The sequence below is a fragment of the Anomaloglossus baeobatrachus genome, chromosome 1 (assembly GCF_048569485.1).
Source record: "Anomaloglossus baeobatrachus isolate aAnoBae1 chromosome 1, aAnoBae1.hap1, whole genome shotgun sequence".
Classification (NCBI taxonomy): domain Eukaryota; kingdom Metazoa; phylum Chordata; class Amphibia; order Anura; family Aromobatidae; genus Anomaloglossus; species Anomaloglossus baeobatrachus.
Window position 1 is genome coordinate 697,233,161 of NC_134353.1, and position 26,637 is coordinate 697,259,797.

Below are 26,637 nucleotides of genomic sequence, written 5' to 3' on the forward strand. Positions count from 1 at the left end.
TCCCAGACCCCCGCTTCTATTATAAAGAACTCCATGACCACGTGGAGTTAAAAATTAATGTTTATTCCACTGCACCGCAAAATGAAACGCCAGTCCACCTAAGATGGTCACTCCCACCCTATCTCCGCTCCCACCCATTGTCTCTGCTCCGCCTACTATCTCTGGGTGGTCATGTTCAGTCACTTTCGGTCTTTGATACTTAGAGTATGCCAAAAAGTTGTGCAAACACAACTTTGTTGTCTGTTTCGAAAAAATTGATTTGTACCGGAACCGTTTCTTTAATATGGGAGTCTATGGAAAACGGATCCATTAACGGATGGCTATTTAGCCATTTGTTTTTCTTTCATTTGTAAAGGATAGGTTATTTTTCTTACTGGATCAGTTTCAAATGGAAGATAAGTTGCAATCAGTTAACAGATTTCTTTTCCATAGACTCCCATTTTAAAAAAAAAAAATCCTGGAAAAACAATTTTTTCAAAACTGTATAGAAAGTTGTATTTGCACAACCTTTTTTTTCAACGGATTTTTGCTGCATACGTTCTAACGGATGATTACTGGACATGTGAAGTCAGCCTTACACATACAGAGTCTGCCTGGTATTAAGCAGGCTCAGTACCTGAGCCAGACCTCGCTTTTTTTAGTGCAACTAAGCAATGAATGTACGTCATATGCCAGTAAGGAGTAAAGATAAGAAATCTTCAATTGCATCTACCATTCTGTTTTGTTCTAACCAGTATTTTTTTATTATTATTTTTACCCCTCCAAGGTACTGTGTTTTTACAACTACCATATTCTAAGCGAAAATATACTTCTGGCCAACAAAGACGAAGGAGAAATTCTACAAGTTCCTCAACACAAAACTTATTTGGAGAAGAAAAAATAGGATACAACTGGGCCTATAATAGCATGCTCACAAAGACCTGGCGTTCTAGTGGCACTGGAGATGAGCGCTTTGCTGATCGCTTGCTAAAGGACCTCACTGACTTTTGTGCCAACCGTGATAATCGGCTTTCAGCCTTTTGGGCCAGTTGCCTGGAGAAGATGAATATGAGTGAACCCTGAAAATCTTTGCTTTTACTGATATGTTTGATTTTAGCTGATGTATATGATATAATTTAGGAGATGACTTACAAAAGGTACTCGTTTTACTACTAATTTGCTAACCGTTGTCTATATTGTGTAAGGGAAATGGGGAAACTTATGCCTTATGCAGCACTTTTCACATTGGGAGGCAAGAGGCACTGCATGTGGCGTCAGTCACTTGCCAAGTATAATCGTTCTATTGTGCGTGTCTTATTAGAGGAGGATGAGTGCACTACCCTTCAGGGGAATCTATGCCACATGGCAAGTGGCTGGTGACAGCACATCAGCAGCAGCACTCCTCTTCCAATGTGGGAGTAAGAGGCACTTAATAACACTTTTCAACAGGTTTTCCCAAAAATGAGTTATCCCCATCTCCTAGATAGGAAACCACTTGCTTATTGTGGGGGTCTGACAGCTTGAACTCCAGTGATCTCCAGAACAGAGCTCAGAACCCCAAGAAAAGGGTTTTGTGCTCTCGTCTTGAATGAAGCAGAGGTGCGTATGCTTGGCCTCCGCTTCATTTATTCTCTATAGCACTGCTGGAATAGTGGAGTGCTGTACCTGATTATTTTTGGCAGTCACATAGAGAATGTATAGAGTAGACTCCGCTCTCTATGTTCCAGTGTCCCGTTCTCTGGATTGCTGGGGTTACGAGTGGTCAGCACCCCAGCACTCAGCAAGTTATTCCCTATCCTATGGATGGGATCTGTCTTCAGTTAGGCATACTCACCTATCCAATATGACATTGGGCATGGAGAGCCACCATTGCACGATGGGCGGTAAAGTTTACAAGGTGACCTCCAAGTCCATCTTCCCGCAAGTATCGTGCTCAGGTCTTAGTATAGATAGACCTCTGTGATGATACTCGCTGGGCATTGGACGCAAGCGTTGGACGCAGGCCTTGGCCTCTGGGCGTTATCAGAAGAAAGTGTCTGCCTTCACAACCCCTGTAAACAAGTTTTTTTGTTCTTGTTTGTAAGTCATCTCCTAATGAGGCGGACACTATAACCTCTGTGAGGACGACCGATCTGCTCAGAAAACTGCCTGATCTGTTAACCACGGCATTTACCTCCGCTGGAGTCAGAGGTCAGCCAATTCCCCTATGGGGAGTGTAGGGTGTCGGAAACCTCTAGGCTACATTCCCATTGAACATGTTTGCCTCCAGCTAGCCGCCAACCTCTGCCATGCGATGCCCGTCTTTGAACCGTTGGGAGTTGCCCATAGCAACCAATTTGGGCGCTGCTTCTCCTTCTATATGTGGCTGTATAGAATGGGCTGGGGTCTGGTTGTTGTGGGCAGCTGCCCCTCTTTTAGCTTTGGTAACCCCCTCATAGTCTTCATGCTGACTTCTGACACATGATTTGTGAGACCTTTCCCTCCCAATCCTCCTGCAGTGTCGCATGGCTGATGTAAAGGTGCCGGCGTGCTATGGAGCACCTGTGGCTCTCTGTCACCGCTGTATATTTTATGGCTGTCACCTCCTCAGGCAGAGGGAGCAGAAAGTTGAATTTTGTGGAAATAAAGCAGTTATTGATCTTGACTTCGTTTTCCTAGTCTGAGCTTTAGGAGACCACCATTTTAATGCTCTGTCTGCAGCAAGGAATCGTCTCCCGACCCCAAGTCTGTTCCCCTGCCATTAGCCGCCCCTCCCTCACTTCCTCCGCTCTCCACCTCTTTGCTGTGCATTGCAGCAATCGTACTGCGCATGCTCGTAGTAGTGGCTATAAATAGCTCATGACGTCAGCTAGAAATGCTCACGAAAGGCACGCCCTCTGGCCACGCCCATCTCTAGTGCGTCCCGGCTGCAGCGCCGCAAGTAGCAGAACCGGGTGCACCGCGACCAGGCTGAAGGGAAGGAGAGCCCGCTACTTCTACCGGCACCTCACGTAGACCCGCCCGAGGGACAGCATGGCGGACCGGGAGCAATTGCTCCAGAGAGCCCGTTTGGCAGAGCAGGCGGAGAGATATGAAGATATGGCTGCAGCTATGAAATCGGTGAGTATGGAGCGGGGCGGCAGATGTGAGGGCACGGGGTGTCGGGCAGGAGCCTGTCTGCAGATCTGCCCCAGTATGCTGAGATCAGAGCTGCCGGCATGGTGGGCAGGGGTCGGGCAAGTGATCAATGAACCAGCATGGCAGATCCCTGGCGGCACCAATGTGGGCACACACTGATAGCATGAGCAGGATGGGGGCTAGGTGCTGGATTCAGGGTGCCCAGCTGTAGGGTGGAGATGGCATGTAACGTGTGGGCACTGGGGGGATCGCTGGCATATTCTGGGATGACATTGGAGAATGAGTGTCTTGATCTGGGAGGTGCCATAGGCTGGTGCGTCTGATTGCCAGTGCTGAGGGCATGTGTCTGGTCTGATCATTAGCATGGTCTCGCAGATCTATCTGATATTCTGTTATTGATGAGGTAGATCACTCGGATTGATGGATTAATCGGTTATTGCTGAGGGATATCCCTCGGATTGATGGATTAATATTCTGTTATTGCTGAGGGATATCCCTCGGATTGATGGATTAATATTCTGTTATTGCTGAGGGATATCCCGCGGATTGATGGATTAATCGGTTATTCCTGAGGTATATCCCTCGGATTGATGGATTAATATTCTGTTATTGCTGAGGGATATCCCTCAGATTGATGGATTAATATTCTGTTATTGCTGAGGGATATCCCTTAGATTGATGGATTAATATTCTGTTATTGCTGAGGGATATCCCGCGGATTGATGGATTAATATTCTGTTATTGCTGAGGGATATCCCTTAGATTGATGGATTAATATTCTGTTATTGCTGAGTGATATGCCTCGGATTGATGGATTAATAGTTATTGATGAGGGATATCCCTTAGATTGATGGATTAATATTCTGTTATCGATGAGATATATCCCATGGATTGATGGATTAATATTCTGTTATCGATGAGGTATATCCCTTGGATTGATGGATTAATATTCTGTTATCGATGAGGTATATCCCTTGGATTGATGGATTAATATTCTGTTATCGATGAGGTATATCCTTTGGATTGATGGATTAATATTCTATTATCGATGAGGTATATCCCTTGGATTGATGGATTAATATTCTGTTATCGATGAGGTATATCCCTTGGATTGATGACCTACCCATGCGATTTCCTTTTCCAGTACCTATAATTGCTCGCACCTGACGATCTGATCGTTTCGCCCTTCTATGCAGGTGACAGAACTTAATGAACCGTTATCTAATGAGGATCGGAACCTGCTCTCCGTCGCCTACAAGAATGTAGTTGGTGCCCGGAGATCTTCCTGGCGAGTAATAAGCAGCATCGAGCAGAAGACGCTGGCTGATGGGAATGAGAAGAAGCTGGAGAAGGTGAAAGTTTACAGAGAGAAGATAGAGGCTGAGCTGGAAGGAGTGTGTAGTGAAGTGCTGTCTCTGCTTGACAAGTTCCTCATCAAGAATTGCAATGACTTCCAGTATGAAAGCAAAGTGTTCTACCTGAAGATGAAGGGGGATTACTATCGGTACCTGTCAGAAGTGGGATCTGGAGACCGGAAGCAAAGCGTGACCTCAGCATCTGAAGCTGCCTACAAGGAGGCCTTTGAGATCAGCAAGGAACACATGCAGCCAACTCACCCCATCCGTCTAGGCCTGGCTCTAAATTTCTCTGTCTTCTATTATGAGATACAGGGTAACCCTGAACAGGCTTGTCTCCTTGCCAAGCAGGCCTTTGATGATGCTATCGCTGAGCTGGACACGCTAAATGAGGATTCCTACAAGGACTCCACCCTCATCATGCAGCTCCTGCGTGACAACCTGACCCTTTGGACAAGTGATCAGCAAGATGAAGAGACCGGAGAAGGCAATAATTAAAGAGGGTTTTGCGTCTTGCTACAGCCCATAACCTACCCGCTCCCCTCCACCACATGCCACCCCCACCGCTTCCCCTGACATGTCCCTGTGCTTCTCATATCCGTATCATTGGCACAACTGCTCATATTGCTACGTGCCCGGGGAGACGGGTTACCGTGGCGTCCTCTTGGGCATTGCTGGATTGCGTTGGTGCATCAGCCGTTTCTCGGGCTGCCCTCGCATAGATCAGGGGATTAGGGAAGCTGCAGTTACAGAGAGGCGCCCGCACTCTCCTTGCCGATAGGGCAACGTACGGGCTGGAACGATGCAAAGTGGTCCCGTTTTATTTTGTAACGAAACTGGTTCTAGTTTCCATTTGTGCAGCATTCCCTGTGCATGTAAAGGACTCCTGCTTTCCTGCTTTTCGTGGAGGCACCTCACAGTTAAGGCTGTGACCGGCTGCAGCCTGTAAGTGGAGGATGGGGGGGTCCGCCTGTTTTTGTTAGCTTATAGACGTTTTTTAAATGTGAGCTTTGTGAAGTTTCTATTTGCCCTTTTAACTTATGTCGTGATAACTGCACCTCTTATAAGTTTGAATGCCCTGAAAATACCTGTGTTTTTTTGTTTGTTCTTTTTTTCTTTTTTTTTTCTTTTTTTTTTCTAATCGTTCTAATTATTAAGGTAAATTTTCAAGGGCCTCATTATTTGGTTGTAAGCCTTGTGTGGGCCAGGCCTTCTCAGGACTGACTGCATCTGCACAGTGTGTATTAGCCTGTTATGATGGATGCCAATAAAATGCCAGACACCAATATAAATGTTTTGGAGTTATGTGGATGAAATAAATGCTGCTTTGAGGATATTGTGACTGAATGAGCTTCTTGTGTCTTTGACAAAATAGACTTGAGCATTTCCTGTTCCTTATCTCCTAGGTATAAGCTTCATGACCATAAATCCTGGTTGTCGTTATAGGCAAGATTGAAGAATCCCAACTGTAAGGGTTAAAAATTGAGTTTTATTAATCTGACACTGGTAATGTAGGTTCTGAACTTGGTGCTCATACCTGGAAATGTACTTTTTGGAAGAAGTATTCTCTCTGTAGGTTCCTTATTATACTCAGTTTCTCCACCAATCCTTTTTCCATTTGCACAAATATTGTACATAGGGATACGTTGTACGTAGGGATACTTTGCGTTAAAGGGGTATTCCCATTTCCAAGATCCTATCCCAATATGTAGTAGGTGTAATAATATTAGCAAATCCCTCCAATTAGAAATGTAGCATAGTTCTCCTGATTATCTGTCATTTACCTCGTGTAGGATATTACAGTAGCTTAGTTATCCATGGTTACGACCACTAGCAACTAACTATGTATACCTAAGCTCCTGCAATGGCCTGCACATGAGGTAAGTGACATAGCTAATCAGGAGAACTATACTACATTTCTAATCGGAGGTTTTTGCTAATATTATTCTTATACCTTGGGATAGGATATTGGAATTGGGAATACCCCTTTAACCCTATGACATTGTGTTCACGTGATCCATATGTTTGGATACCTAACAGCATGGTCTATGAAGACTAGTGCTGTCCACGTATGTATATTATATGTCGATATCACATTGTTCCCATTATAAATAAAAAAAAAAAAGTGTGGGGGGGGGAGGAGTATACCCCCACCCTGGGGTTCATAGTCATTCTTTGGCCCTATATTTAGAGCCAGCCATATTTATTATTTCGTCTCGTACAGAATTATTCCGTCATACATGTTTGAGTGTATTGGGCCCATAGACTTAGGGTAGTTGGCGCCATGATACTAGAAGCTGATGATTTTAAAACCTCTTTTGAGATCAGTAATGTGAAAACATATGAGTTCTTGTTGGCTAATCCCAACCACCACCTCTGCAACCTGGACGAGTTCTCCACCGCGTGGTGCAGTAGTGCTGAGCAGTTCCCGAATGTGACCTGAATAATTCATGCTGCAATACAGGTAATGGGTGGAACGGGGAAGATCTATCGCAGTTTCCACAGAGACGGAGTGAGATTTATAGAAGCTTCTGTTGCCATGGTAACAGGCTGAGCGATAGATGCTGCAGGATGCTTTTTCCTCCGTGTGTGGTGCTGTTTGATGTTTCTGATGGCCGTGCATCACACACTCCTTTCTGGATATTCCTGGCTAGCCTACTTTCCACTGGATTTACATGGAGGAATCATTTGATGTATGGAAGCCTCAACAGCGATCCATGGCCAATGCTGTGAGAATGACACATAAGGTGGCTGGAGTTGTTTCCTTGGAGATGGAATGATGTCACACATTTCCATAGTAACACAATGCTGTGATCATTAAGTGCAGCGTTCATTTCATATCTGTAGCTAATGGCTTTTGTAATGAATTCTATGAAAATTTAGGGAAGCTTTTAACCGATATAACCTATATTTGACCATTCTGTCCCTTAATGAAACAAAGATTTGATCTTTTATGATATTCCTTTTTTAAGCCCATGAATTTTGCCTCTCTCCATTCCCTTGGTTTACTTTTTAATTTTGTTTTTGTTTTTTTTGTTTTATTAAGCCAGGTTTGCAATCACACGGACCCGCACAAAGCGTCCTTGATTTACGAACAGGACTGGGCTCAAAATTCACATCTTCGATATCAAATAGAAAATGACTCCCTGGCTGTGTCAGACGCGACAGTTCGTCAGTTTTCATGAGCCAAAACAGGAAATGTACCCAAAACGGGGAGAAATGTTCGGTTTTTTTTTTTGTTTTTTTTTTTCATTTTATAGGGATGCATTGTGCATTTGAAAAGACTAAACTCAAACTGTAGATGACGCTGCTAATGTCATTTAATAATCTATATCAAAGATATTACTACAGTGGTGAAGATTCACTATAATACACTTAGCCAAACGTATATGCAGAGAAAAGGTTGTGGTTAAAAGCAGGGGTTCCCAACCTGTGGCTCAGGGGCCCATAATGTGTGGGTCGTGGCTATCTGCCAACTTGGTGCTTTGTCATCAGGTCTATCAAACCGCTCTGAAGAGCAGCTCTCCCGATTGGTGATTTTTGTGAGTACGCTAACATAGAAGAGCAGATATGGCTACCTGTATACTGGCCTTTGGGTTGGAGAGGACAATACTGACAAAGGGCTAGAAGCTGGATGTGATACAATGTTGAGAGTGATTGATGCAAGAATACCCAATGTGGTATGGTGGGAACACCTATGCAGGTATACGGTCTGTGTGATTTCTGTGGGAAAGCTTTGGCTGTCATCATACTAATAGGGGCTCTGCATGCCACTACTGTGGGGTAGGTAGAAGCTAAATAACACTATTTGGCAGGGTTTTTAAAGAGAACCTGTTATCAGATTTAGTGACTATAAGCTGCGGCCACCACCAGTGGGCTTTTATATACAGCATGCTAACATGCTGTATATAAAAGCCTAGGCCGCTGTGTAGAGTGTAAAAATCACTTTATAATACTTACCTAAACGGGCAGTGCGGTGCAGACTGATCGGATGGGTGTCTCCGTTCTCCAGGTGCATCGCCTCCTCTTTCGGCCATCTTTGTGTTCTACGTCATTCACACAGGCTGGACCCGGAGAACGGAGACACCCATCCGATCAGTCTGCATCGCACCGACCGTTTAGGGGAGTATTATGAAGTGATTTTTACGTTCTACACAGCGGCCTGGGCTCTTACATACAGCATGTTAGAATGCTGTATACAAGAGCACGGTGGTGGTGGCTGCAGCTTACAGTTACCAAATCTGGTGACAGGTTCCCTATAATGTGGCTTGTGTGGACACCGCGTGAACATCCAGCACCACGTCCAGGCAGTTTTCACACATCAGAATGTTCTAACTGATGAAAGTCTGAACTTAAGATCAAAATGCCTTCTGGTTTACTGGACTGGCTGCTTTTCAAAAAGATCTCTTGGGACAAGAAATGTTGGGGGGTCACTGCTCTAATGGGTTGATCCCAAAAAAATCAAGTTATCCCTTATTCATAGATGATCGTGCAGGATTTCTGGTGATCATGATAGCGGGGTTATGGAATTCAGAGATCCTGCAGCCCCATCCGGAATGGAGCCGAGGTGTACTTGTGCCTACTTTGCTACTTTCGTTGTATATGGGACTCCAAAGTACAGTGCTCTGCTATTTCCGTTTGTTTCATAGACAACAAAGTGAAGGCCCACATGTTGTGAACCTCAGCCCTGTCGTGAATGGAGCAGAAGAGAATGCTGCCAGAACTATTCTTGAGATTTTTTTTAATCAACAGGTTCATTATATTGCAGCTCTCAAACAAATATAGCGGGGAAAGAAAGTAGTCAGTCACCAATTGTGCAGGTTCTCCCACTTAGGCCCCTTTTAGACGTCCGTGTTTCAGGTACGTGTGACATCAGTTTTTAACACTTACCCGTGTTCTATGCGGTTACTCAAACCCCTGTGTTTTCACACGGACTGTGTAACCCCTCATAGCCCCTCACGCACACAGAGACATGTCCATTTTTTTCTCCGGCATCACGGGTGTCACACAGATCGCACACTGATGTGATCCGTATGACACGTACCAGAGAAAACACGGATCTTTGAAATAAAAAGATTTTCTATATTCACCTGTATCCAGCGCTTTTTGCTTCTGCTCTGCTGCTTCTCACCACCGCTCATTATATTCATTGATTATTCACCGCAATGCTCCTGCTTCCAGGTCCTCAGTGCAGTGAATAATCAATGAATATAATGAGTAGGAGGCAGAAGCAGGAGGCAGCAGAGCCGAAGAAAGCAGCGCTGGATACAGGTGAATATACAAAATGTTTTTATTTAAAAGACTCATGTTTTCTCCGGTACGTGTCACACTGATGACACACATATGACCATACCGATGCGTGTGGCTTGTATCTGATTACACATTGACATCTGAAAGGGGCCTCAAAAAGATGAGAAGTCTGTAATTGACATCATTAGTAGACCACAACTATAAGGCTATATGCCCACACGACAATGTACCCGCGGATTTTGCCGTGGAAAACCTGTGGATTTATCTGGATTTTCTAGATAAATCTGCAGGTTTAAGCAAGTACAGACACTTCCCATGTTATCCTATGGGACACGGGGAGTGCTGTGTCCATGCTGCGGTATGTGCGGCTGCGAAACATGCTATGGATGTCCCGCAGCCGCACGTGACTGCATGTCAATTTTTCCTGTGGAAATAGCTGCGAACGTTCTGCCTCTCCACTATGGAGATAGAGGTCGGGACTTCCGCAGGTAAGTCGCACAAATGTTCGTAGGTTTACCGCAGATATTTCGCTGGAATCCCGCAGCAATGGATAGCTGCGGATTCCGGGGAGCTGCTGCGGGAAACCTGCGGATATATCCGCCGGTACATTGTCCCGTGGGCACATAGCCTAAGAGACCAAATGAGCAAGCAAATCCAGATCATCACCTTGTATGATTTGGAAAGATTTTTTTTTTTTTTTTGCAAATTATGGTGGAAAATAAGTATTTGGTCAATAACAAAAGTATATCTCAATATTTTGCTATGTATCCTTTTGTTGGCAATGACAGAGGTCAAACGTTTTCTGTAAGTCTTCATAAGGTTGGCACACACTGTTGGTGGAATGTTGGCCCATTCCTCCATGCAGATCTCCTCTAGAGCAGTGATGTTTTGGGCCTGTCACTGGGCAACATGGACTTTCAACTCCCTCCAAAGGTTTTCAATGGGGTTGAGATCTGGAGACTGGCTAGGCCACTCCAGGACCTTCATATGCTTCTTACAAAGCCACTCCTTTGTTGCCCTGGCAGTGTGCTTGGGATCATCCTGCTGAAAGACCCAGCCATGTTTCATCTTCAATGCTCCTGCTGATGGCAGGAGGTTTGAACTCAAAATCTCACGATACATGGCACCATTCATTCATGTACACGAATCAGTCATCCTGGCCCCTCTGCAGAGAAACAGCTCCAAAGCATGATGTTGTCACCCCCATGCTTCACAGTAGGTATGGTGTTCTTTGGTGCAACTCGGCATTCTGTCTCCTCTAAAGACGATGAGTTGTGTTTCTACCAAACAGTTCTACTTTGGTTTCATCAGACCATATGACATTCTCCCAATATTTTTCTGGATAATCCAAATGCTCGCTAGCAAACTTCGATGGGCCTGGACGTGTACTGGCTTAAGCAGGGGAACACATCTGGCACTGCAGGATTTGAATCCCTGGTGGCATTGTGTGTTACTGATGGTAGCCTTTGTTACGGTGGTCCCAGCTCTATGCAGGTCATTCATTAGGTCCCCCGTGTGGTTCTGGGATTTTTGATCACCGTTCTTGTGATCATTTTGACCCTATGGGGTGAGATCTTGCGTGGAGCCCCAGATCGAGGGAGATTATCACTGGTCTTGTATGGCTTCCATTTTGTTATTATTGCTCCCACAGTCGATTTCATCACACCAAGCTGCTTGCCTATTGTAGATTGTCTTCCCAGCCTGGTGCATGGCTACAATTTTGTTTCTGGTGTCCTTCGACAGCTCTTTGCTTTTCACCATAGTGGAGTTTGGAGTGTGACTGTTTTGAGGTTGTGTTCAAAACAAGAAAGCCTGCGGAGACACCATCACATGTTTCTCAACGCTGGCAGGAAACTAGCCAGGTCTTTCACCGGGAAGGAACAACCACGGGAAGGGCAGTCACCATTCAAGGAGACCACCTATGCCAAATATGGTATCCATCCACAGACAGCTGTTTCGGTGTATTTGCCCCTCATCAGTGTGGAGTAGGAAACTGGCTAGTGGGAGCATTGCCTAGTAGAAGACTACATAAGCAAGGACGGTTGACCTTAGGGAGATCAACATCCAACACTGCAGAGACACCATCACGTGTTTCTCAACGCAGTTATTCTAGAGCAATGCCCCCTGGGAAATATTCAAAACAAGAAAGCCTGCGGAGACACAATCACATGTTTCTCAACGCTCAACTGGCTAGTGGGAGCATTGCCTAGTAGAAGCCTACATTGCTTATGTAGTCGTCTTCTAGGCAATGCTCCCACTAGCCAGTTTCCTACTCCACACTGATGAGGGGGAAAATACCCCAAAACCGCTGTCTGTGGATGAATACCATGTTTGGAATAGGGGGTCTCCTTGACTGGAGACTGCCCTTCCTGTGGTTGTTCCTTCCCAGTGAAAAGACCTGGCTAGTTTCCTGCCAGCATTGAAAAACATGTGATGGTGTCTCCGCAGGCCTTCTTGTTTTGAATATTTCCCAGGGAGCATTGCTCTAGAATCACTGCGTTGAGAAACACATGATGGGGTCTCTGCGGTGTTGGATGTTGATCTCCCTAAGGTCAACCATCCTTACTTATGTTTGAGGTTGTGGACAGGTGTCTTTTATTCTGATAAGTTAAAACAGAAGCCATTACTATAGGTAATGAGTGGAGGACAGAGGAGCCTCTTAAAGAAGACGTTAGAGGTCTGTGAGAGCCAGAAATCTTGCATATTTTTAGGTGACTACTTATTTTCCACCATAATTTGCAAAAAAAAATCTTGCCAAATCAGACAAGGTGATCCTGAATTGTAAAGCGCTGCGGAATATGTTGGTGCTATAGAAATAAAGATTATTATTATTTTTTATTTTCTGGATTTGTTTTCTCATTTTGTCTCTCATAGCTATGGTCTACTTATGATGTTAATTACAGGCCTCTCTTTCATCTTTTTAAGTGGGAGAACTTGCACAATTGGTAGCTGACTAAATACTTTTTTTTTTTTCTCCCACTGTAATGGAGAGAGCCATGCATAGGTGTCCGCCACCTCTTTTCTGAAGGTGACCCGTAACCAGACCCTGTTCTAAAGATAGGTAGTAGTACCCCATCTATCAGACATTTCTGGTATTTCCGCTTTGTGTGCCGTAAATGTACAAGATGGGAATAATTATTTAACATGTACGTTTTAGCTGATGGGGAACTGTTTTGGTGGTTGGATTTTATTTTATTCAATTATTTGGAATATTCAGATTTAAGGATAGTTTAATCAGTCTGCCAGTCATCCTCTATGACAGTGATGGCGAACCTATGGCACGCAGAGCCCTTTTTGCTGGCACGCGCGCTGTCGCCTCATGCAGCAGCCTTGTACCGCTGACGCGATCGCGCTGGCAGTTCAAAGCTGTGCTGGAGCGGAGGAGACTTTTCTCCTCGCTCTGACACTCCCCCTCTCCTAGGCCGCAGGTCTGTTGCCTAGGAGACATCGGAAGCGTCTGTAAGTGGCGCCGGCGTGACGTCTTGTGGCTGCGCGGGAACTGAGGACCAAGCGGCGCGCAGCAGTGGAGCGGGTGCTGAAAGGTGAGTACAGTATATTATTTTTCTTTTTTTTTTTTTTTTTTTTTTTTGTTAACCGGTGTGCGGATGTATCAAGAGGGCCGGGGGGAGAGGGAAACAGTGCCGGCATGGGGAAAACATGCCGGCGTGGGTGGGGGGTGGGGGGGGCGGGGTTTATGGAGTGCCAGCATGGGGAAAACATGCCAGGGGAGAGACAGTGCCCACATGGGGAAAAATGCCGGAGGGGAGAACATTGCCAGGGGGGAGACAGTGCCCACATGGGGAAAACATGCCAGGGGGGAGACAGTGCCCACATGGGGAAAACATGCCAGCGGGGAGACAGTGCCCACATGGGGAAAGTGCCAGCATGGGAAAAACATGCCAGGATAGGGTACATGCCGGTCTGGGGAAACTGCCAGGATGAGGTACATGCCAGGATGGGGAAACTGCCAGGATGAGGTACATGCCAGGATAGGGAAGATATCAGGATGGAGGAACATGACACGATGGGGGTACATTTACTAGAATGAGGTACATGCCAGGATGGGGGAACATGCCAGGATGAAATACATTTATCAGAATGAGGTACATGCCAAGATAGGGGAATATGCCAGAATAGGGTACATTTACTAGGATGAGGGAACATGCCAAGATGGGGTACATTTACCAGGATGAGGGAACATGCCAGGATGGGGTGCATTTACCAGGATGAGGTACATTTACTAGGATGGGAGAACATGCCAGGATGAGGTACATGCGAGGATGGGGAGACATGCCAGGATGGGGTAACATTTACCAAGATGGGTTAACATTTACCAAGATGGGGGAACATTTACTAGGATAGGGTAACCTTTACCAGGATGGGGCCATGATGGGAAGATATATACCAGAATGTAGGAAATATACAGTATATCAGGATGGGGGTTTTTTTACCAGTAAGTGGCCCAGGAAGGGGAACATAACTACATAATGAAGGGGGAGGGGAGCAACTCATGTCTTTATGGGATTTTGAGATGTTCAGACTGAAATCTAGATGTGGATTACAGGGTGACATCTGATTGCATTCCATGCTAAAATCTGGTTGTCTAATATTCTGCATTTTTCCATAAAGATTAATCCAACTGCTGTGTCTGGAAAGGGCAGTGGGAGTCGCTCAGCGTCAATGTGTGGTAAGCATGCATGAGCGTGATGCCTCCTCCAGAAGAGAAGACTGCAAAGGTAAGGTTAAAATCAATTATTTATATAATAGAATTGGTTAAATTGCTGTGTTGGCACTCGATAAAAAAAAATGGGTTTAGAGTTACAGTTTGGGCACTCTGCCTCTGAAAGGTTTGCCATGACTGCTCTATGAGAGCACTAGAGAAAGCCACCATATAGATAGCCCTGAGTTCTTCTGGAATTTAGGAAGAGTCAATCTGCTTTCACAGCCATGAAAAGCAATTGAAAGCATTTATACTCTGACAAATGAAGTGTTGCCACACATTAAAAAAAAAAAAGTAATAAGATTAAATAATAGACGTCTGAGGCCTATAAACAGGTTATGAGTGTAGCCTTCACTCACACAAATGTAAAATGGTACATTTCTCTTTTGGGATCATAGCCAGAGGCAAAACTGGAATTCTTTGGTGTAATTATTTTAAGGGTTAGTCCTATCTTGTACATTGGTGGCATATTGACAGGATAAATCCTAAAACTATGGTAGAAGGGCTTTTTATTAATGGGACCTACACATCCCGAGAATGGGGCTCTGCCATGCATTGCTGTCATCAGTGAATACATGGGCGAAGTTCTCCGATATATGAATAGGAATTGTGTCTACCTCTCCACTGATAGTGGTGTGTGTCATCGCTCTGCTATCAATATATATGCAGTTCCCATTGGTGGCTTCCACATGCTACATCTACCATATATCAATGGCATAGTCTATAAGAATGCCATAAAGTACAGATGGGAGTGCCTCTCTAAGGGACTCTGATTACACTCGCATTACATGCAGAATACCATACAGATTTCACTCGTCCACCTTTTCTGGATGAGAATGAAGCCATTTTTTTTTTATACACCAGGGTGAACAAACCCTAGAATGTGAGCCTCCACATGAGGACCAAAATGTGCCTCTCGCTGCCTACTACACTCAGATCAGCATTCTGTTTCCCCTGATTCCAAGATGTCGGCTAGATCGGTAAGGCTATGTGCGCACGTTGCGTAAATACATGCAGTTACGCTGCGCTTTGTAGCGCAGCGTAACTGCATGCGTCCTGCGTCCCCTGCACAGTCTATGGAGATTGTGCAGGGGCCGTGCGCACGTGGCGTCTCAGAGCGCAGCGCTTCGGCTACTGCCGAAGCGCTGCGCAAAAAGAAGTGACATGTCACTTCTTTCCTGCGCTTTGCCGGCAGCTCCTGCTCTGTCTATGGCAGGAGCTGCAGGCGGAGCGCATGGAATCGGCGCTCACTACGGACATTTCTGCAGCGATCTAAAGCGCACATGTGCTCTTCAGATCGCTGCAGAAATTTCTGCAGGGCTAGTACGCAACGTGCGCACATAGCCTAAGTCTGAGCAATGCCTCGCCTATCTTTTCTATCCTTCTTTCTTATCCCACAACACAGTAAAGGCAGAGATTGTGTGGTTTAGACTCCACATTGCACGCCCCATGCCACTGTGGTGGCCACCTTGAATTCGGGAATCTGAGCTGGAGGGCACCAGGTAGAGTGACTAAATATGAGAAATTATCGTTCCTTTTCAGCCCAAGGGTATAGCATCATTATAAGGGCTGAATATAATTTCCTTATTAAATTTTGCTGCAATGTAAATATATTGCTTTTGTCTTGCTTTCTGAAGCATAAGGATTCTGTTTTACCCTTTCACTGCTGCTAACCAGAAGGTGCAATGAGACCGATAGCAGAGTGATAAGTCAGAAAGGAATGTTCTGTCTGATGAAGGTCAGTCGTGATCTCTGTATACTTTATCTTGCTTCCCAACTGCAAGGCCAGAGCTGGACGTTGGATGAAACGGACCGTATTACAAAATAACATTTTTTATAATAAGACTAATGTACGTTCTGAAACAATTACCTGCAATGTCCCTGTTAGCAGCTCCCTCATATCCAAAATGGTGTTTTTTTCCAAAGTTATTGCAATTTAGGAAGGTTATCAAGACTGGAGCAGTCATTTAATTTTTGCCTGTACCCAACTCTCAAGGTAGAGCACTTAAGACCGCTTTACACACTGCGACATCGCTAGCGATCGCACCCGCCCCTGTCGTGCGTGCGTCAGGGGCAAATCTCTGCCCGTGGCGAACAATATCACTAGTACGCGTCACACGCACATACCTTCCTAACGACGTCACTGTGGCTGGCGAACAAACTTTTTTTCTTTTTAAGGGGGAGGTTCCTGCGGCGTCACAGCAGGCCACCAATAGAAGCGGAGAGCAGCCGCATTAACGTCACTCCAACCTTGTTGCCGGAGGATGCAGGAACGCTGTTGTTCGTCGTTCCCGGTGTGTCACACGTAGCGATGTGTGCTGCCTCAGGAACGACCAACAACCTGCGTCCAAAATGAGCAACGATATTTGGGAAAGGATCGACGTGTCAACAATCAATGATTTTTGCCGTTTTTCGGATCGTTAGCAGTCGCTCGTAGGTGTCACATGCAACGACGTCGCTAACTAGGCCCGATGTGCTTCACGAATTCCATCACCCCAGCGATATCTCGTTAGCGATGTTGTTGCGTGTAAAGCGGCTTTTATAGTTGCAGCTTCCCAAAAAAATGTTAACAGTATATTATGATATATAAAATATACCACAGCCACTGCCGGATATCAAGAGGGCACAGACTGAACTGGATGAACTGCCCCCATCTCTGATGTCAAGCAGGAGAAGACTGGTCCTCATAATTCCATAATGGTCCCTTGATAATCACCATGTCATTCTACTCTACTTCAAATGGTTATAAACTTATTGTGTAGTTGGGCCTTCATGACAGTAGGTGGTTAATAAAGGGTATTGTAATTTGCAATGTAATTGTTTATTAGGATGCTACAGATTTATTAAAGGGAGCCTGTCACATGGGAAAATGCTACTAATCTGCAGGCTAATAGCATTCTGAACCTGCCCTCTGCTGCCATGAGGAAATTAATTTTATTCCTCCTGGCAGTGTTTGGCTTTCAGTCACAGGGGCGGCGGCACTGGCACGAGTTCAATCATTGCTCTGTGTATGGTGAGTGGTGGTGGTATAAATCCCCCCTGCGTACTGACTGGACTGACACCCGCTCAGCATTAGGCACTAGGCGTTTTTGCTGCGTTTTTAGCGGCGTTTTTTACCACGTTTTGTGCTGAAAACGCTGTGACATTGCTTCCCCAGCAATGTCTATGGGCTTTCAGAAGTGCTTTCCGCACACAGCGGGTTTTTTTTAGCTGCGTTTTTGTGGTGCCCACAAAAATGCACCATGTCAATTATTTTTGCGTTTTTCACTGCGTTTTCCACCCATTGAGCTCAATGAGAAGTTCAAAAAAACACAATGAAAACCGCAAATTGCAAATATAGCTGCATTTCTATGACTAAAAACGCAGCTATGAACGCAAGGGGTGGATAGTACAGTGACGTGTACAGGAAGAGGATTCCTTCTGTTGGTAAACACAGAAGCGCGAATCTTCCCGATACCGCCACCGCTGCTTCCACCTCCCGTCCGGTTCCATGTCCTCTCCCGTGCGGCGCCATGTACAGATAGGAGATGGAAGCAGCTGCAAAATCAAAAGTGAACAGTAGAAAAAAAAATGTCATACTCGCCTGTTTGCAGACTACCGGTGCCATGTCCGCCCCCAGCTCCTCTTCCCGGTACCGCCACCCCCGCTCCGGCTGTGTGCAGACGGCCGGGACACCTCCGATAGCTGCAGGACCTGGCGCTGATCACCTGATGCGGTCACCTGACGGAATCAGCTGACAGTGATAGCGGTGAGGCCAGCTTTTTACTACCCGGCCGGCTAAACTATCAGCCGATGCCATCAGGAGACTTCATCAGATGATTACCGGCAGCTCCTGCAGCGATCGGATGGGAGTCAGGACAGACGTGTATTTATTTATTTATAATTTTTTTTTCCACTGATGCATCAGCTGATTGTATGAACTACTTTTATGCAATCAGCTGATGTGTGATGTGATTCACGTCCTTGAACTTGACACATCATCTGATCGCTTTGCCTTCCAGCAAACCGATCAGATGATATTGGATCGGATTGGACGGCACGGGACCCTTGACACAGGATTACTGCAGAGGAGGGGGGTTCTTTATTTCAATAAAGATGGAGTCACTAATTGTGTTGTGTTTTATTTCTAATAAAAATATTTTTCTGTGTGGTGTTTTTTTTTTATCTTTACTAGAAATTCATGGTGGCCATGTCTAATATTGGCGTGATACCATGAATTTCGGGCTTAGGGCCAGCTGATAATATACAGCTAGCCCTAACCCCATTATTACCCAGCGAGCCACCCGGCATCAGGGCAGCTGGAAGAGTTGGATATAGCGCCAGAAGATGGCGCTTCTATGAAAGCACCATTTTCTGGGGTTGCTGCGGACTGTAATTCGCAGCAGGGGTGCCCAGAAAGCATGGGCACCCTGCGCTGTGGATTCCAATACCCAGCTGCCTAGTTGTACCTGGCTGGACTCAAAAATTGGGCGAAGCCCACGTTATTTTTTTTTTTTATTATTTCATGAAATAATTTAAAAAAAAAAAAAAAAGGCTTCCCTATATTTTTGGTTCCTAGCCGGGTACAAATAGGCAGCTGGGGGTTGGGGGCAGCCCGTAGCTGCCTGCTGTACCTGGCTAGCATACAAAAACATGGCGAAGCCCATGTCATTTTTTTGGAGGGCAAAAAACTCCTGCATACAGTCCTGGATGGAGTATGCGGAGCCTTGTAGTTCTGCTCCCCCTGCCTCTCCCTCCAGCATACAGTCCTGGATGGAGCAACTGAGCCTTGTAGTTCTGCAGCTGTCTGCTCTCCTGCATACACTAGTGGAGAATGAAGAACCTATTGAAGAAGAAAATGACATCAGACTTTTTTTTTTCTTTTTTTAAATAATCTTTAATGGCATTGTTCACTGATAAAAAAACGCATAAAAAAAGCAGTAAGCAAAAACGCAGTCAAAAAACGCGGTTAAAACTCATCGCGTTTTTACTGCGGGTGCGTTTTTGGCGGACAAAACGCACAAACGCAGCGTGAAAAAAACCTCTAGTGCGCACATAGCCTTAGAGGAAGTTGTCAGTTTGTGCCGGTGGGTGTTGTTACAACTGCCGCTCTCCATACACAGAGCGGTGAATGCACCAGCGCCGCCTCCTTGACACAGGTGCTGCCATGAAGATTAAAGTTTATTTCCTTCGAACAGCGGGGTTTAATGTGCAGGCACCGGGCAGGTTTAGAATACTATTAACCTGCAGATTAACCCCATATCTGCAGGTTAATAGAACTGCTCGTGGTTCTGGGTGCATATTGCACCTGACAGGTTCCCTTTAAAAATATAAATGCAGTGTTCAAATTCAGTCAGGAAGGAGGGTGTCCTGGCTATGAAGGAGTGAGGACGTGACTTGTCTTAGCTCCTGCCACTGGACTTTATAACTGATGATCCACGCAACTGAGGACTCTGTAACACAGGCTATGCAGCGGAGGAGACGAGGGAGATCCCAGGGGTGCAGCAGCAGAGCTTCACAATCGGAGGAGAGAGGGATCAAGCACTTTTTATCCAGGCCGGGGCAGAGAGAAGCTTCACAGGTGGCACCCAAGATGGCTGCTAAGTAGAGATGAGCGAACCGGTCCCGGTTCGGCTCGAGGCCGGTTCGCCGAACGGGGGTCCCGTTCGAGTTCGGTTCGTCGAACGTTCGACGAACCGAACTCGAACGTATAGGCTATAATGGGAGGCAATCACAAACACATAAAAATGCATTATAAATGTACACAAACAGTTAATAAACATTGCCATAACACTTACCGGTCCTCGCGATCCCTTCTGCACTCTGTCTCCTGCCGCTATTCCATCCGATGATCGCTGAATCCTCCCGGTGACCTGCACTGCCAGCAGAGAAGCAGGACCTATCGTGACTTCAAAATAGCCATGTGACCAGTCACGTGGCTATTATCTCATTGGCTACAGACTGGTCACATGACTATGACACGTCATGTAGGACCTGCGAGTGCATCTCTCCGGTACACGGTGCACATATGTGTATCGCCGTGTACCGGCGACATGCTCTAGCACACGGTCGACTCCCCGTTCCGTTAGGGACCGGCTGACACAGCCGGTCATTAACGGAGATCACCGTTGCCATAGCAACGCAGTTAGCGGTGACGTCACCGCTAACCGCGGCTCCGGGAGCACCGTTGCTATGGTAACGCGTCTGTCAGCGTTACCGCTAGCAGCCAGCAGTGATCACTCACGGAGTGAAGGCTGCACGCTGCTTCCCGATTGTAGTGAGCATTGTAGTGAGGATGGAGGTTCCCCAGCCCCAAGTGATGCCCCTCACTACAATCGTCACTACTACTACACTAGAAAGAAAGCAGACAGAAGAGCAGGATCGTGGAGGGCTGACAGGGGTAATAAAGATGGAGTCTCTAATGTGTCTGTGTATTTATTTCTATTAAAGTATTTTTTCTCTGTGTGGTGTCTTTTTTTAACCCTTTATTGGAGATTCTTAATGGCCGGGTCAAACGTGCCTGACATTAAGAATCTCTGGCTTAATACTGGCTGGTAAAACAAAGCCAGTATTAACTCATGATTACCCAACAAGCCACCCGGCTCCAGGGCTGTTGGAAGAGTTGGATACAGCGCCAGATGATGGCGCTTCTATGAGAGCACCATTTTCTGGGACGGCTGCGGACTGAAATCCGCAGCAGAGGCGCCCACAAACCTCGGGCTAACCTGTGCTGCGGATTCCAATCCCCAGCTGCCTAGTTGTACCCGGCTGGACACAAAAATAGGGCGAAGCCCACGTCATTTGTTTTTTAATTATTTCATGAAATAAGTGAAATAATTAAAAAAAACGGGCTTCCCTATATTTTTGGTTCCCAGCCGGGTACAAATAGGCAACTGGGGGTTGGAGGCAGCCCGTGGCTGCCAGCTGTACCTGGCTAGCATACAAAAATATGGCGAAGCCCACGTCATTTTTTTGGTGGGCAAAAAACTTCTGCATACAGTCCTGGATGGAGTATGCTGAGCCTTGTAGTTCTGCAGCTGCTGTCTGCTCTTCTCCATACAGACAGACAGCAGCTGCAGAACTACAAGGCTCAGCATACTCCATCCAGGACTGTATGCAGAAGTTTTTTGCCCCCTGAAAAAATTATGTGGCTTCGCCATATTTTTGTATGCTAGCCAGGTACAGCAGGCAGGTACGGCTGCCCCCAACCCCCAGTTGCCTATTTGTACCCGGCTGGGAACCAAAAATAAAGGGAAGCCCTTTTTTTATTATTTCATGAATTTCATGAAATAATTAGAAAACAAATGACGTAGGCTTTGCCCCATTTTTGTGTCCAGCCAGGTACAACTAGGCAGCTGGGATTGGAATCCGCACCACCGGTTGGCCTGAGCTTTCTGGGCCCCACTGCTGCGAATTGCAGTCTGCAGCCACCTCAGAAAATGGCATTTTCATAGAAGCGCCATCTTCTGGCGCTGTATCCAACTCTTCCAGCACCTGCCTGCTATACCTGGCTAGCATACAAAAATATGGCGAAGCTCACGTCCTTTTTTTGTAGCTTTTTGGCAAAAAAAAAAAAAAATGCTTCCCTGGATTTTCCATTGCCAGTGAAGGTAACACCAAGCAGTGGGGGTTAGCAGCCAGTAGCTGCTTGGATTACCCTTAGCTAGCAATACAAAAAATGCAGTGGGAGCTAACATATATTTTTTTTTAATTATTTATTTAAATAACTAAAAATAAAATGGGCTTCCCTGTATTTTGATTGCTGGACATCACAGTGCTGTAAAAATAAATCTTTAAAAAAATGACGTAGCGCTCCGCGGTATTTTTGATTCTCAGCGCAGATAAAGCAGACAGCTATGGGTTGCCACCCCCATCTGCCTGCCGTTACCTTGGTTGGCAATCAAAATACAGGGAAGCCCATTAATTTTTTCTATTTAAAAAATAGTTAAAAAAAAAAAATTACGTTGGGTCCCCCCATTTTTGATAGCCAGCTAGGGTAAAGCAGACGGCTGTAGCCTGAAAACCACAGCTGGCAGCTTTACCGTGGTTGGGGATCCAATGTGGAGGTCCCCTCAGGCTCTTTTTTATAATTATTTTATAAATATTAATAATTACACAATAAAAGTAGGGGACCCCCCAAATTGGATCACCAGCCAAGGTAAAGCGGACAGCTGTGGTCTGGTATTCTCAGGGTGGGAAGGTCCATAGTTATTGGGCCTTCACAGCCTAAAAATAGCAGGCCGCAGGCACCCCAGACGTGGCGCATCCACTAGATGCGCCAATCCTGGCGCTTCACCCCAGCTCATCCCGTGCCCTGGTGCAGTGGCAAACGGGGTAATAAATCGGGTTGATACTAGCTGTAAAGTCACCTGAGATCAAGCCCAGCAGTTTGTGATGTCATGGCGTCTATTAGATACCCAACATCATAAACTGTCAGTACTAACAAAAACAAAAAATCGACAAAAGAAATTTATTTGAAAAAACAGTCCCCAAAACATTTCCTCTTTCACCAATTTATTGTAAGAAAAAAAATAAAGGGGTCCCACGACGACTCTGGACCGTCTAGAATATGGGGGGGAGACACTCAGGGAACGTATCCCCCATTTTCTAGGAGTGCGGACCCTTCATGTGAGGAGTGTGGGTGCAATGAATCTGCACTCACTCTCCCCGGGTCCACAGCAGCAGAGTCCATGTCGTAATGGTTGCTACCAAAGCTGCAATGCCCTGCTCATGAGGTAAGGGCATGCCTAATCAGGAGAACTACTGTAGAGCAAGCTCTGCTCACTGGTATATAGGTGCTCAGAGGTAATAATAGATAAAATTAGTGAGTAACCTCGGCACTCTATATCTCCCAGACTAAGTCAGTAAGTCACAACGGATAGTAATGCAAAATCACTCTTTATTGGTCCGTATTAAGAAAAAATTTTTTTCATAAGCATATATGTTTTTGTCCAAAACAAGTTACAAATGACGTTTCGGCCTGAGCCTTCGTCAGATTGGACTTATCTGCATGTAATCATGAAAAATGACAATAATCAGTATCACATAAGAGTGAGAGAACAATAACATAAACTCGAACAATGTAGAGGTACAATTGGGATGCAGCAAAAAAATTGCAACACAGCAAGAAATGAAACACATGATACAAATGTCATAATACAGTACAAGGACAATATAGTAATGACAAATATGGGGTCAGAGTAGACTTAGACAGCTCTGGTACGAAAGAGATGTCAATCATAAAGTAACATGTGCAGTAGGTGTAGAGCTACACTATGCATGGCAGAGCTAATGGGTAGACCGACCATAGAAAAAGTAGAGAAAAAGTGGAGAATAAGTGGAACATAAGAGGAGAAAAAGTGGAGATTAAGAGGAGAAAAAGTGGAGAAAAAGTGGAGAAAAAAGTGGAGAAAAAAGTGGAGAAAAAGTGGAGAAAAAGTGGAGCATAAGAGGAGAAAAAGTGGAGAAAAAGTGGAGAAAAAGTGGAGCATAAGAGGAGAAAAAGTGGAGATTAAGAGGAGAAAAAGTGGAGAAAAAGTGGAGCATAAGAGGAGAAAAAGTGGAGAAAAAGTGGAGATTAAGAGGAGAAAAAGTGGAGAAAAAGTGGAGAAAAAGTGGAGAAAAAGTGGAGAAAAAGTGGAGCATAAGAGGAGAAAAAGTGGAGAAAAAAGTGGAGAAAAAGTGGAGCATAAGAGGAGAAAAAGTGGAGCATAAGAGGAGAAAAAGTGGAGCATAAGAGGAGAAAAAGTGGAGAAAAAAGTGGAGAAAAAGTGGAGAAAAAGTGGAGCATAAGAGGAGAAAAAGTGGAGAAAAAGTGGAGAAAAAGTGGAGCATAAGAGGAGAAAAAGTGGAGAAAAAGTGGAGAAAAAGTGGAGCATAAGAGGAGAAAAAGTGGAGATTAAGAGGAGAAAAAGTGGAGAAAAAAGTGGAGAAAAAAGTGGAGAAAAAGTGGAGAAAAAGTGGAGAAAAAGTGGAGATTAAGAGGAGAAAAAGTGGAGCATAAGAGGAGAAAAAGTGGAGAAAAAGTGGAGAAAAAAGTGGAGAAAAAGTGGAGAAAAAGTGGAGAAAAAGTGGAGATTAAGAGGAGAAAAAGTGGAGCATAAGAGGAGAAAAAGTGGAGAAAAAGTGGAGAAAAAGTGGAGAAAAAAGTGGAGAAAAAGTGGAGAAAAAGTGGAGAAAAAGTGGAGATTAAGAGGAGAAAAAGTGGAGAAAAAGTGGAGAAAAAGTGGAGAAAAAGTGGAGCATAAGAGGAGAAAAAGTGGAGAAAAAAGTGGAGAAAAAGTGGAGAAAAAGTGGAGAAAAAGTGGAGATTAAGAGGAGAAAAAGTGGAGCATAAGAGGAGAAAAAGTGGAGCATAAGAGGAGAAAAAGTGGAGGAAAAAGTGGAGAAAAAGTGGAGCATAAGAGGAGAAAAAGTGGAGAAAAAGTGGAGCATAAGAGGAGAAAAAGTGGAGAAAAAGTGGAGAAAAAGTGGAGCATAAGAGGAGAAAAAGTGGAGAAAAAGTGGAGAAAAAAGTGGAGAAAAAGTGGAGAAAAAGTGGAGAAAAAGTGGAGATTAAGAGGAGAAAAAGTGGAGATTAAGAGGAGAAAAAGTGGAGAAAAAGTGGAGAAAAAGTGGAGAAAAAGTGGAGCATAAGAGGAGAAAAAGTGGAGAAAAAGTGGAGAAAAAGTGGAGCATAAGAGGAGAAAAAGTGGAGAAAAAAGTGGAGCATAAGTGGAGAAAAAGTGGAGCATAAGAGGAGAAAAAGTGGAGAAAAAAGTGGAGAAAAAGTGGAGCATAAGAGGAGAAAAAGTGGAGAAAAAGTGGAGCATAAGAGGAGAAAAAGTGGAGAAAAAGTGGAGCATAAGAGGAGAAAAAGTGGAGAAAAAAGTGGAGAAAAAAGTGGAGAAAAAAGTGGAGAAAAAAGTGGAGAAAAAAGTGGAGAAAAAAGTGGAGAAAAAAGTGGAGAAAAAGTGGAGAAAAAGTGGAGAAAAAGTGGAGAAAAAGTGGAGAAAAAGTGGAGAAAAAGTGGAGATTAAGAGGAGAAAAAGTGGAGATTAAGAGGAGAAAAAGTGGAGAAAAAGTGGAGCATAAGAGGAGAAAAAGTGGAGAAAAAGTGGAGCATAAGAGGAGAAAAAGTGGAGAAAAAAGTGGAGAAAAAGTGGAGAAAAAGTGGAGAAAAAGTGGAGAATAAGAGGAGAAAAAGTGGAGAAAAAGTGGAGAAAAAGTGGAGCATAAGAGGAGAAAAAGTGGAGAAAAAAGTGGAGAAAGTGGAGAAAAAAGTGGAGAAAAAGTGGAGAAAAAAGTGGAGAAAAAGTGGAGGAAAAAGTGGAGAATAAGAGGAGAAAAAGTGGAGGAAAAAGTGGAGAAAAAGTGGAGAAAAAGTGGAGAATAAGAGGAGAAAAAGTGGAGAATAAGTGGAGAAAAAAATGGAGAAAAAGTGGAGAAAAAGTGGAGAGAAAGTGGAGATTAAGAGGAGAAAAAGTGGAGCATAAGAGGAGAAAAAGTGGAGAAAAAAGTGGAGAAAGTGGAGAAAAAAGTGGAGAAAAAGTGGAGAAAAAAGTGGAGAAAAAGTGGAGGAAAAAGTGGAGAATAAGAGGAGAAAAAGTGGAGGAAAAAGTGGAGAAAAAGTGGAGAAAAAGTGGAGAATAAGAGGAGAAAAAGTGGAGAAAAAGTGGAGAAAAAGTGGAGATTAAGAGGAGAAAAAGTGGAGCATAAGAGGAGAAAAAGTGGAGAAAAAAGTGGAGAAAGTGGAGAAAAAAGTGGAGAAAGTGGAGAAAAAAGTGGAGAAAAAGTGGAGAAAAAAGTGGAGAAAAAGTGGAGGAAAAAGTGGAGAATAAGAGGAGAAAAAGTGGAGGAAAAAGTGGAGGAAAAAGTGGAGAAAAAGTGGAGAAAAAGTGGAGAAAAAGTGGAGAAAAAGTGGAGAAAAAGTGGAGAAAAAGTGGAGAAAAAGTGGAGAAAAAGTGGAGAAAAAGTGGAGAAAAAGTGGAGAAAAAGTGGAGAAAAAGTGGAGAAAAAGTGGAGAATAAGAGGAGAAAAAGTGGAGAATAAGTGGAGAAAAAGTGGAGATTAAGAGGAGAAAAAGTGGAGCATAAGAGGAGAAAAAGTGGAGAAAAAAGTGGAGAAAGTGGAGAAAAAAGTGGAGAAAAAGTGGAGAAAAAAGTGGAGAAAAAGTGGAGGAAAAAGTGGAGAATAAGAGGAGAAAAAGTGGAGGAAAAAGTGGAGAAAAAGTGGAGAAAAAGTGGAGAAAAAGTGGAG

At 44.7% G+C, this 26,637-nt stretch overlaps 2 protein-coding genes across 2 annotated transcripts in view; both read left to right on the forward strand.

Annotated features, from left to right (window-relative positions):
• The window catches only part of DEPDC5 (DEP domain containing 5, GATOR1 subcomplex subunit), a 65,020-nt gene extending 62,253 nt beyond the window's left edge, over positions 1 to 2,767 (forward strand). The window contains exon 23 of the mRNA XM_075322129.1: positions 767 to 2,767. Coding sequence (XP_075178244.1) covers positions 767 to 1,062 — 296 coding nt within the window. The 3' untranslated portion in view covers positions 1,063 to 2,767. The remainder of the gene's footprint in view (positions 1 to 766) is intronic.
• Positions 2,768 to 2,893: 126 nt separating this feature from the next.
• YWHAH (tyrosine 3-monooxygenase/tryptophan 5-monooxygenase activation protein eta) lies at positions 2,894 to 5,785 on the forward strand. Its single transcript, XM_075320703.1, has 2 exons — positions 2,894 to 3,078; positions 4,293 to 5,785. The coding sequence occupies exons 1-2, from the start codon at positions 2,992 to 2,994 to the stop codon at positions 4,947 to 4,949; spliced, it is 744 nt and encodes a 247-aa protein (XP_075176818.1). The 5' UTR covers positions 2,894 to 2,991; the 3' UTR covers positions 4,950 to 5,785.
• Positions 5,786 to 26,637: the final 20,852 nt, after the last annotated feature.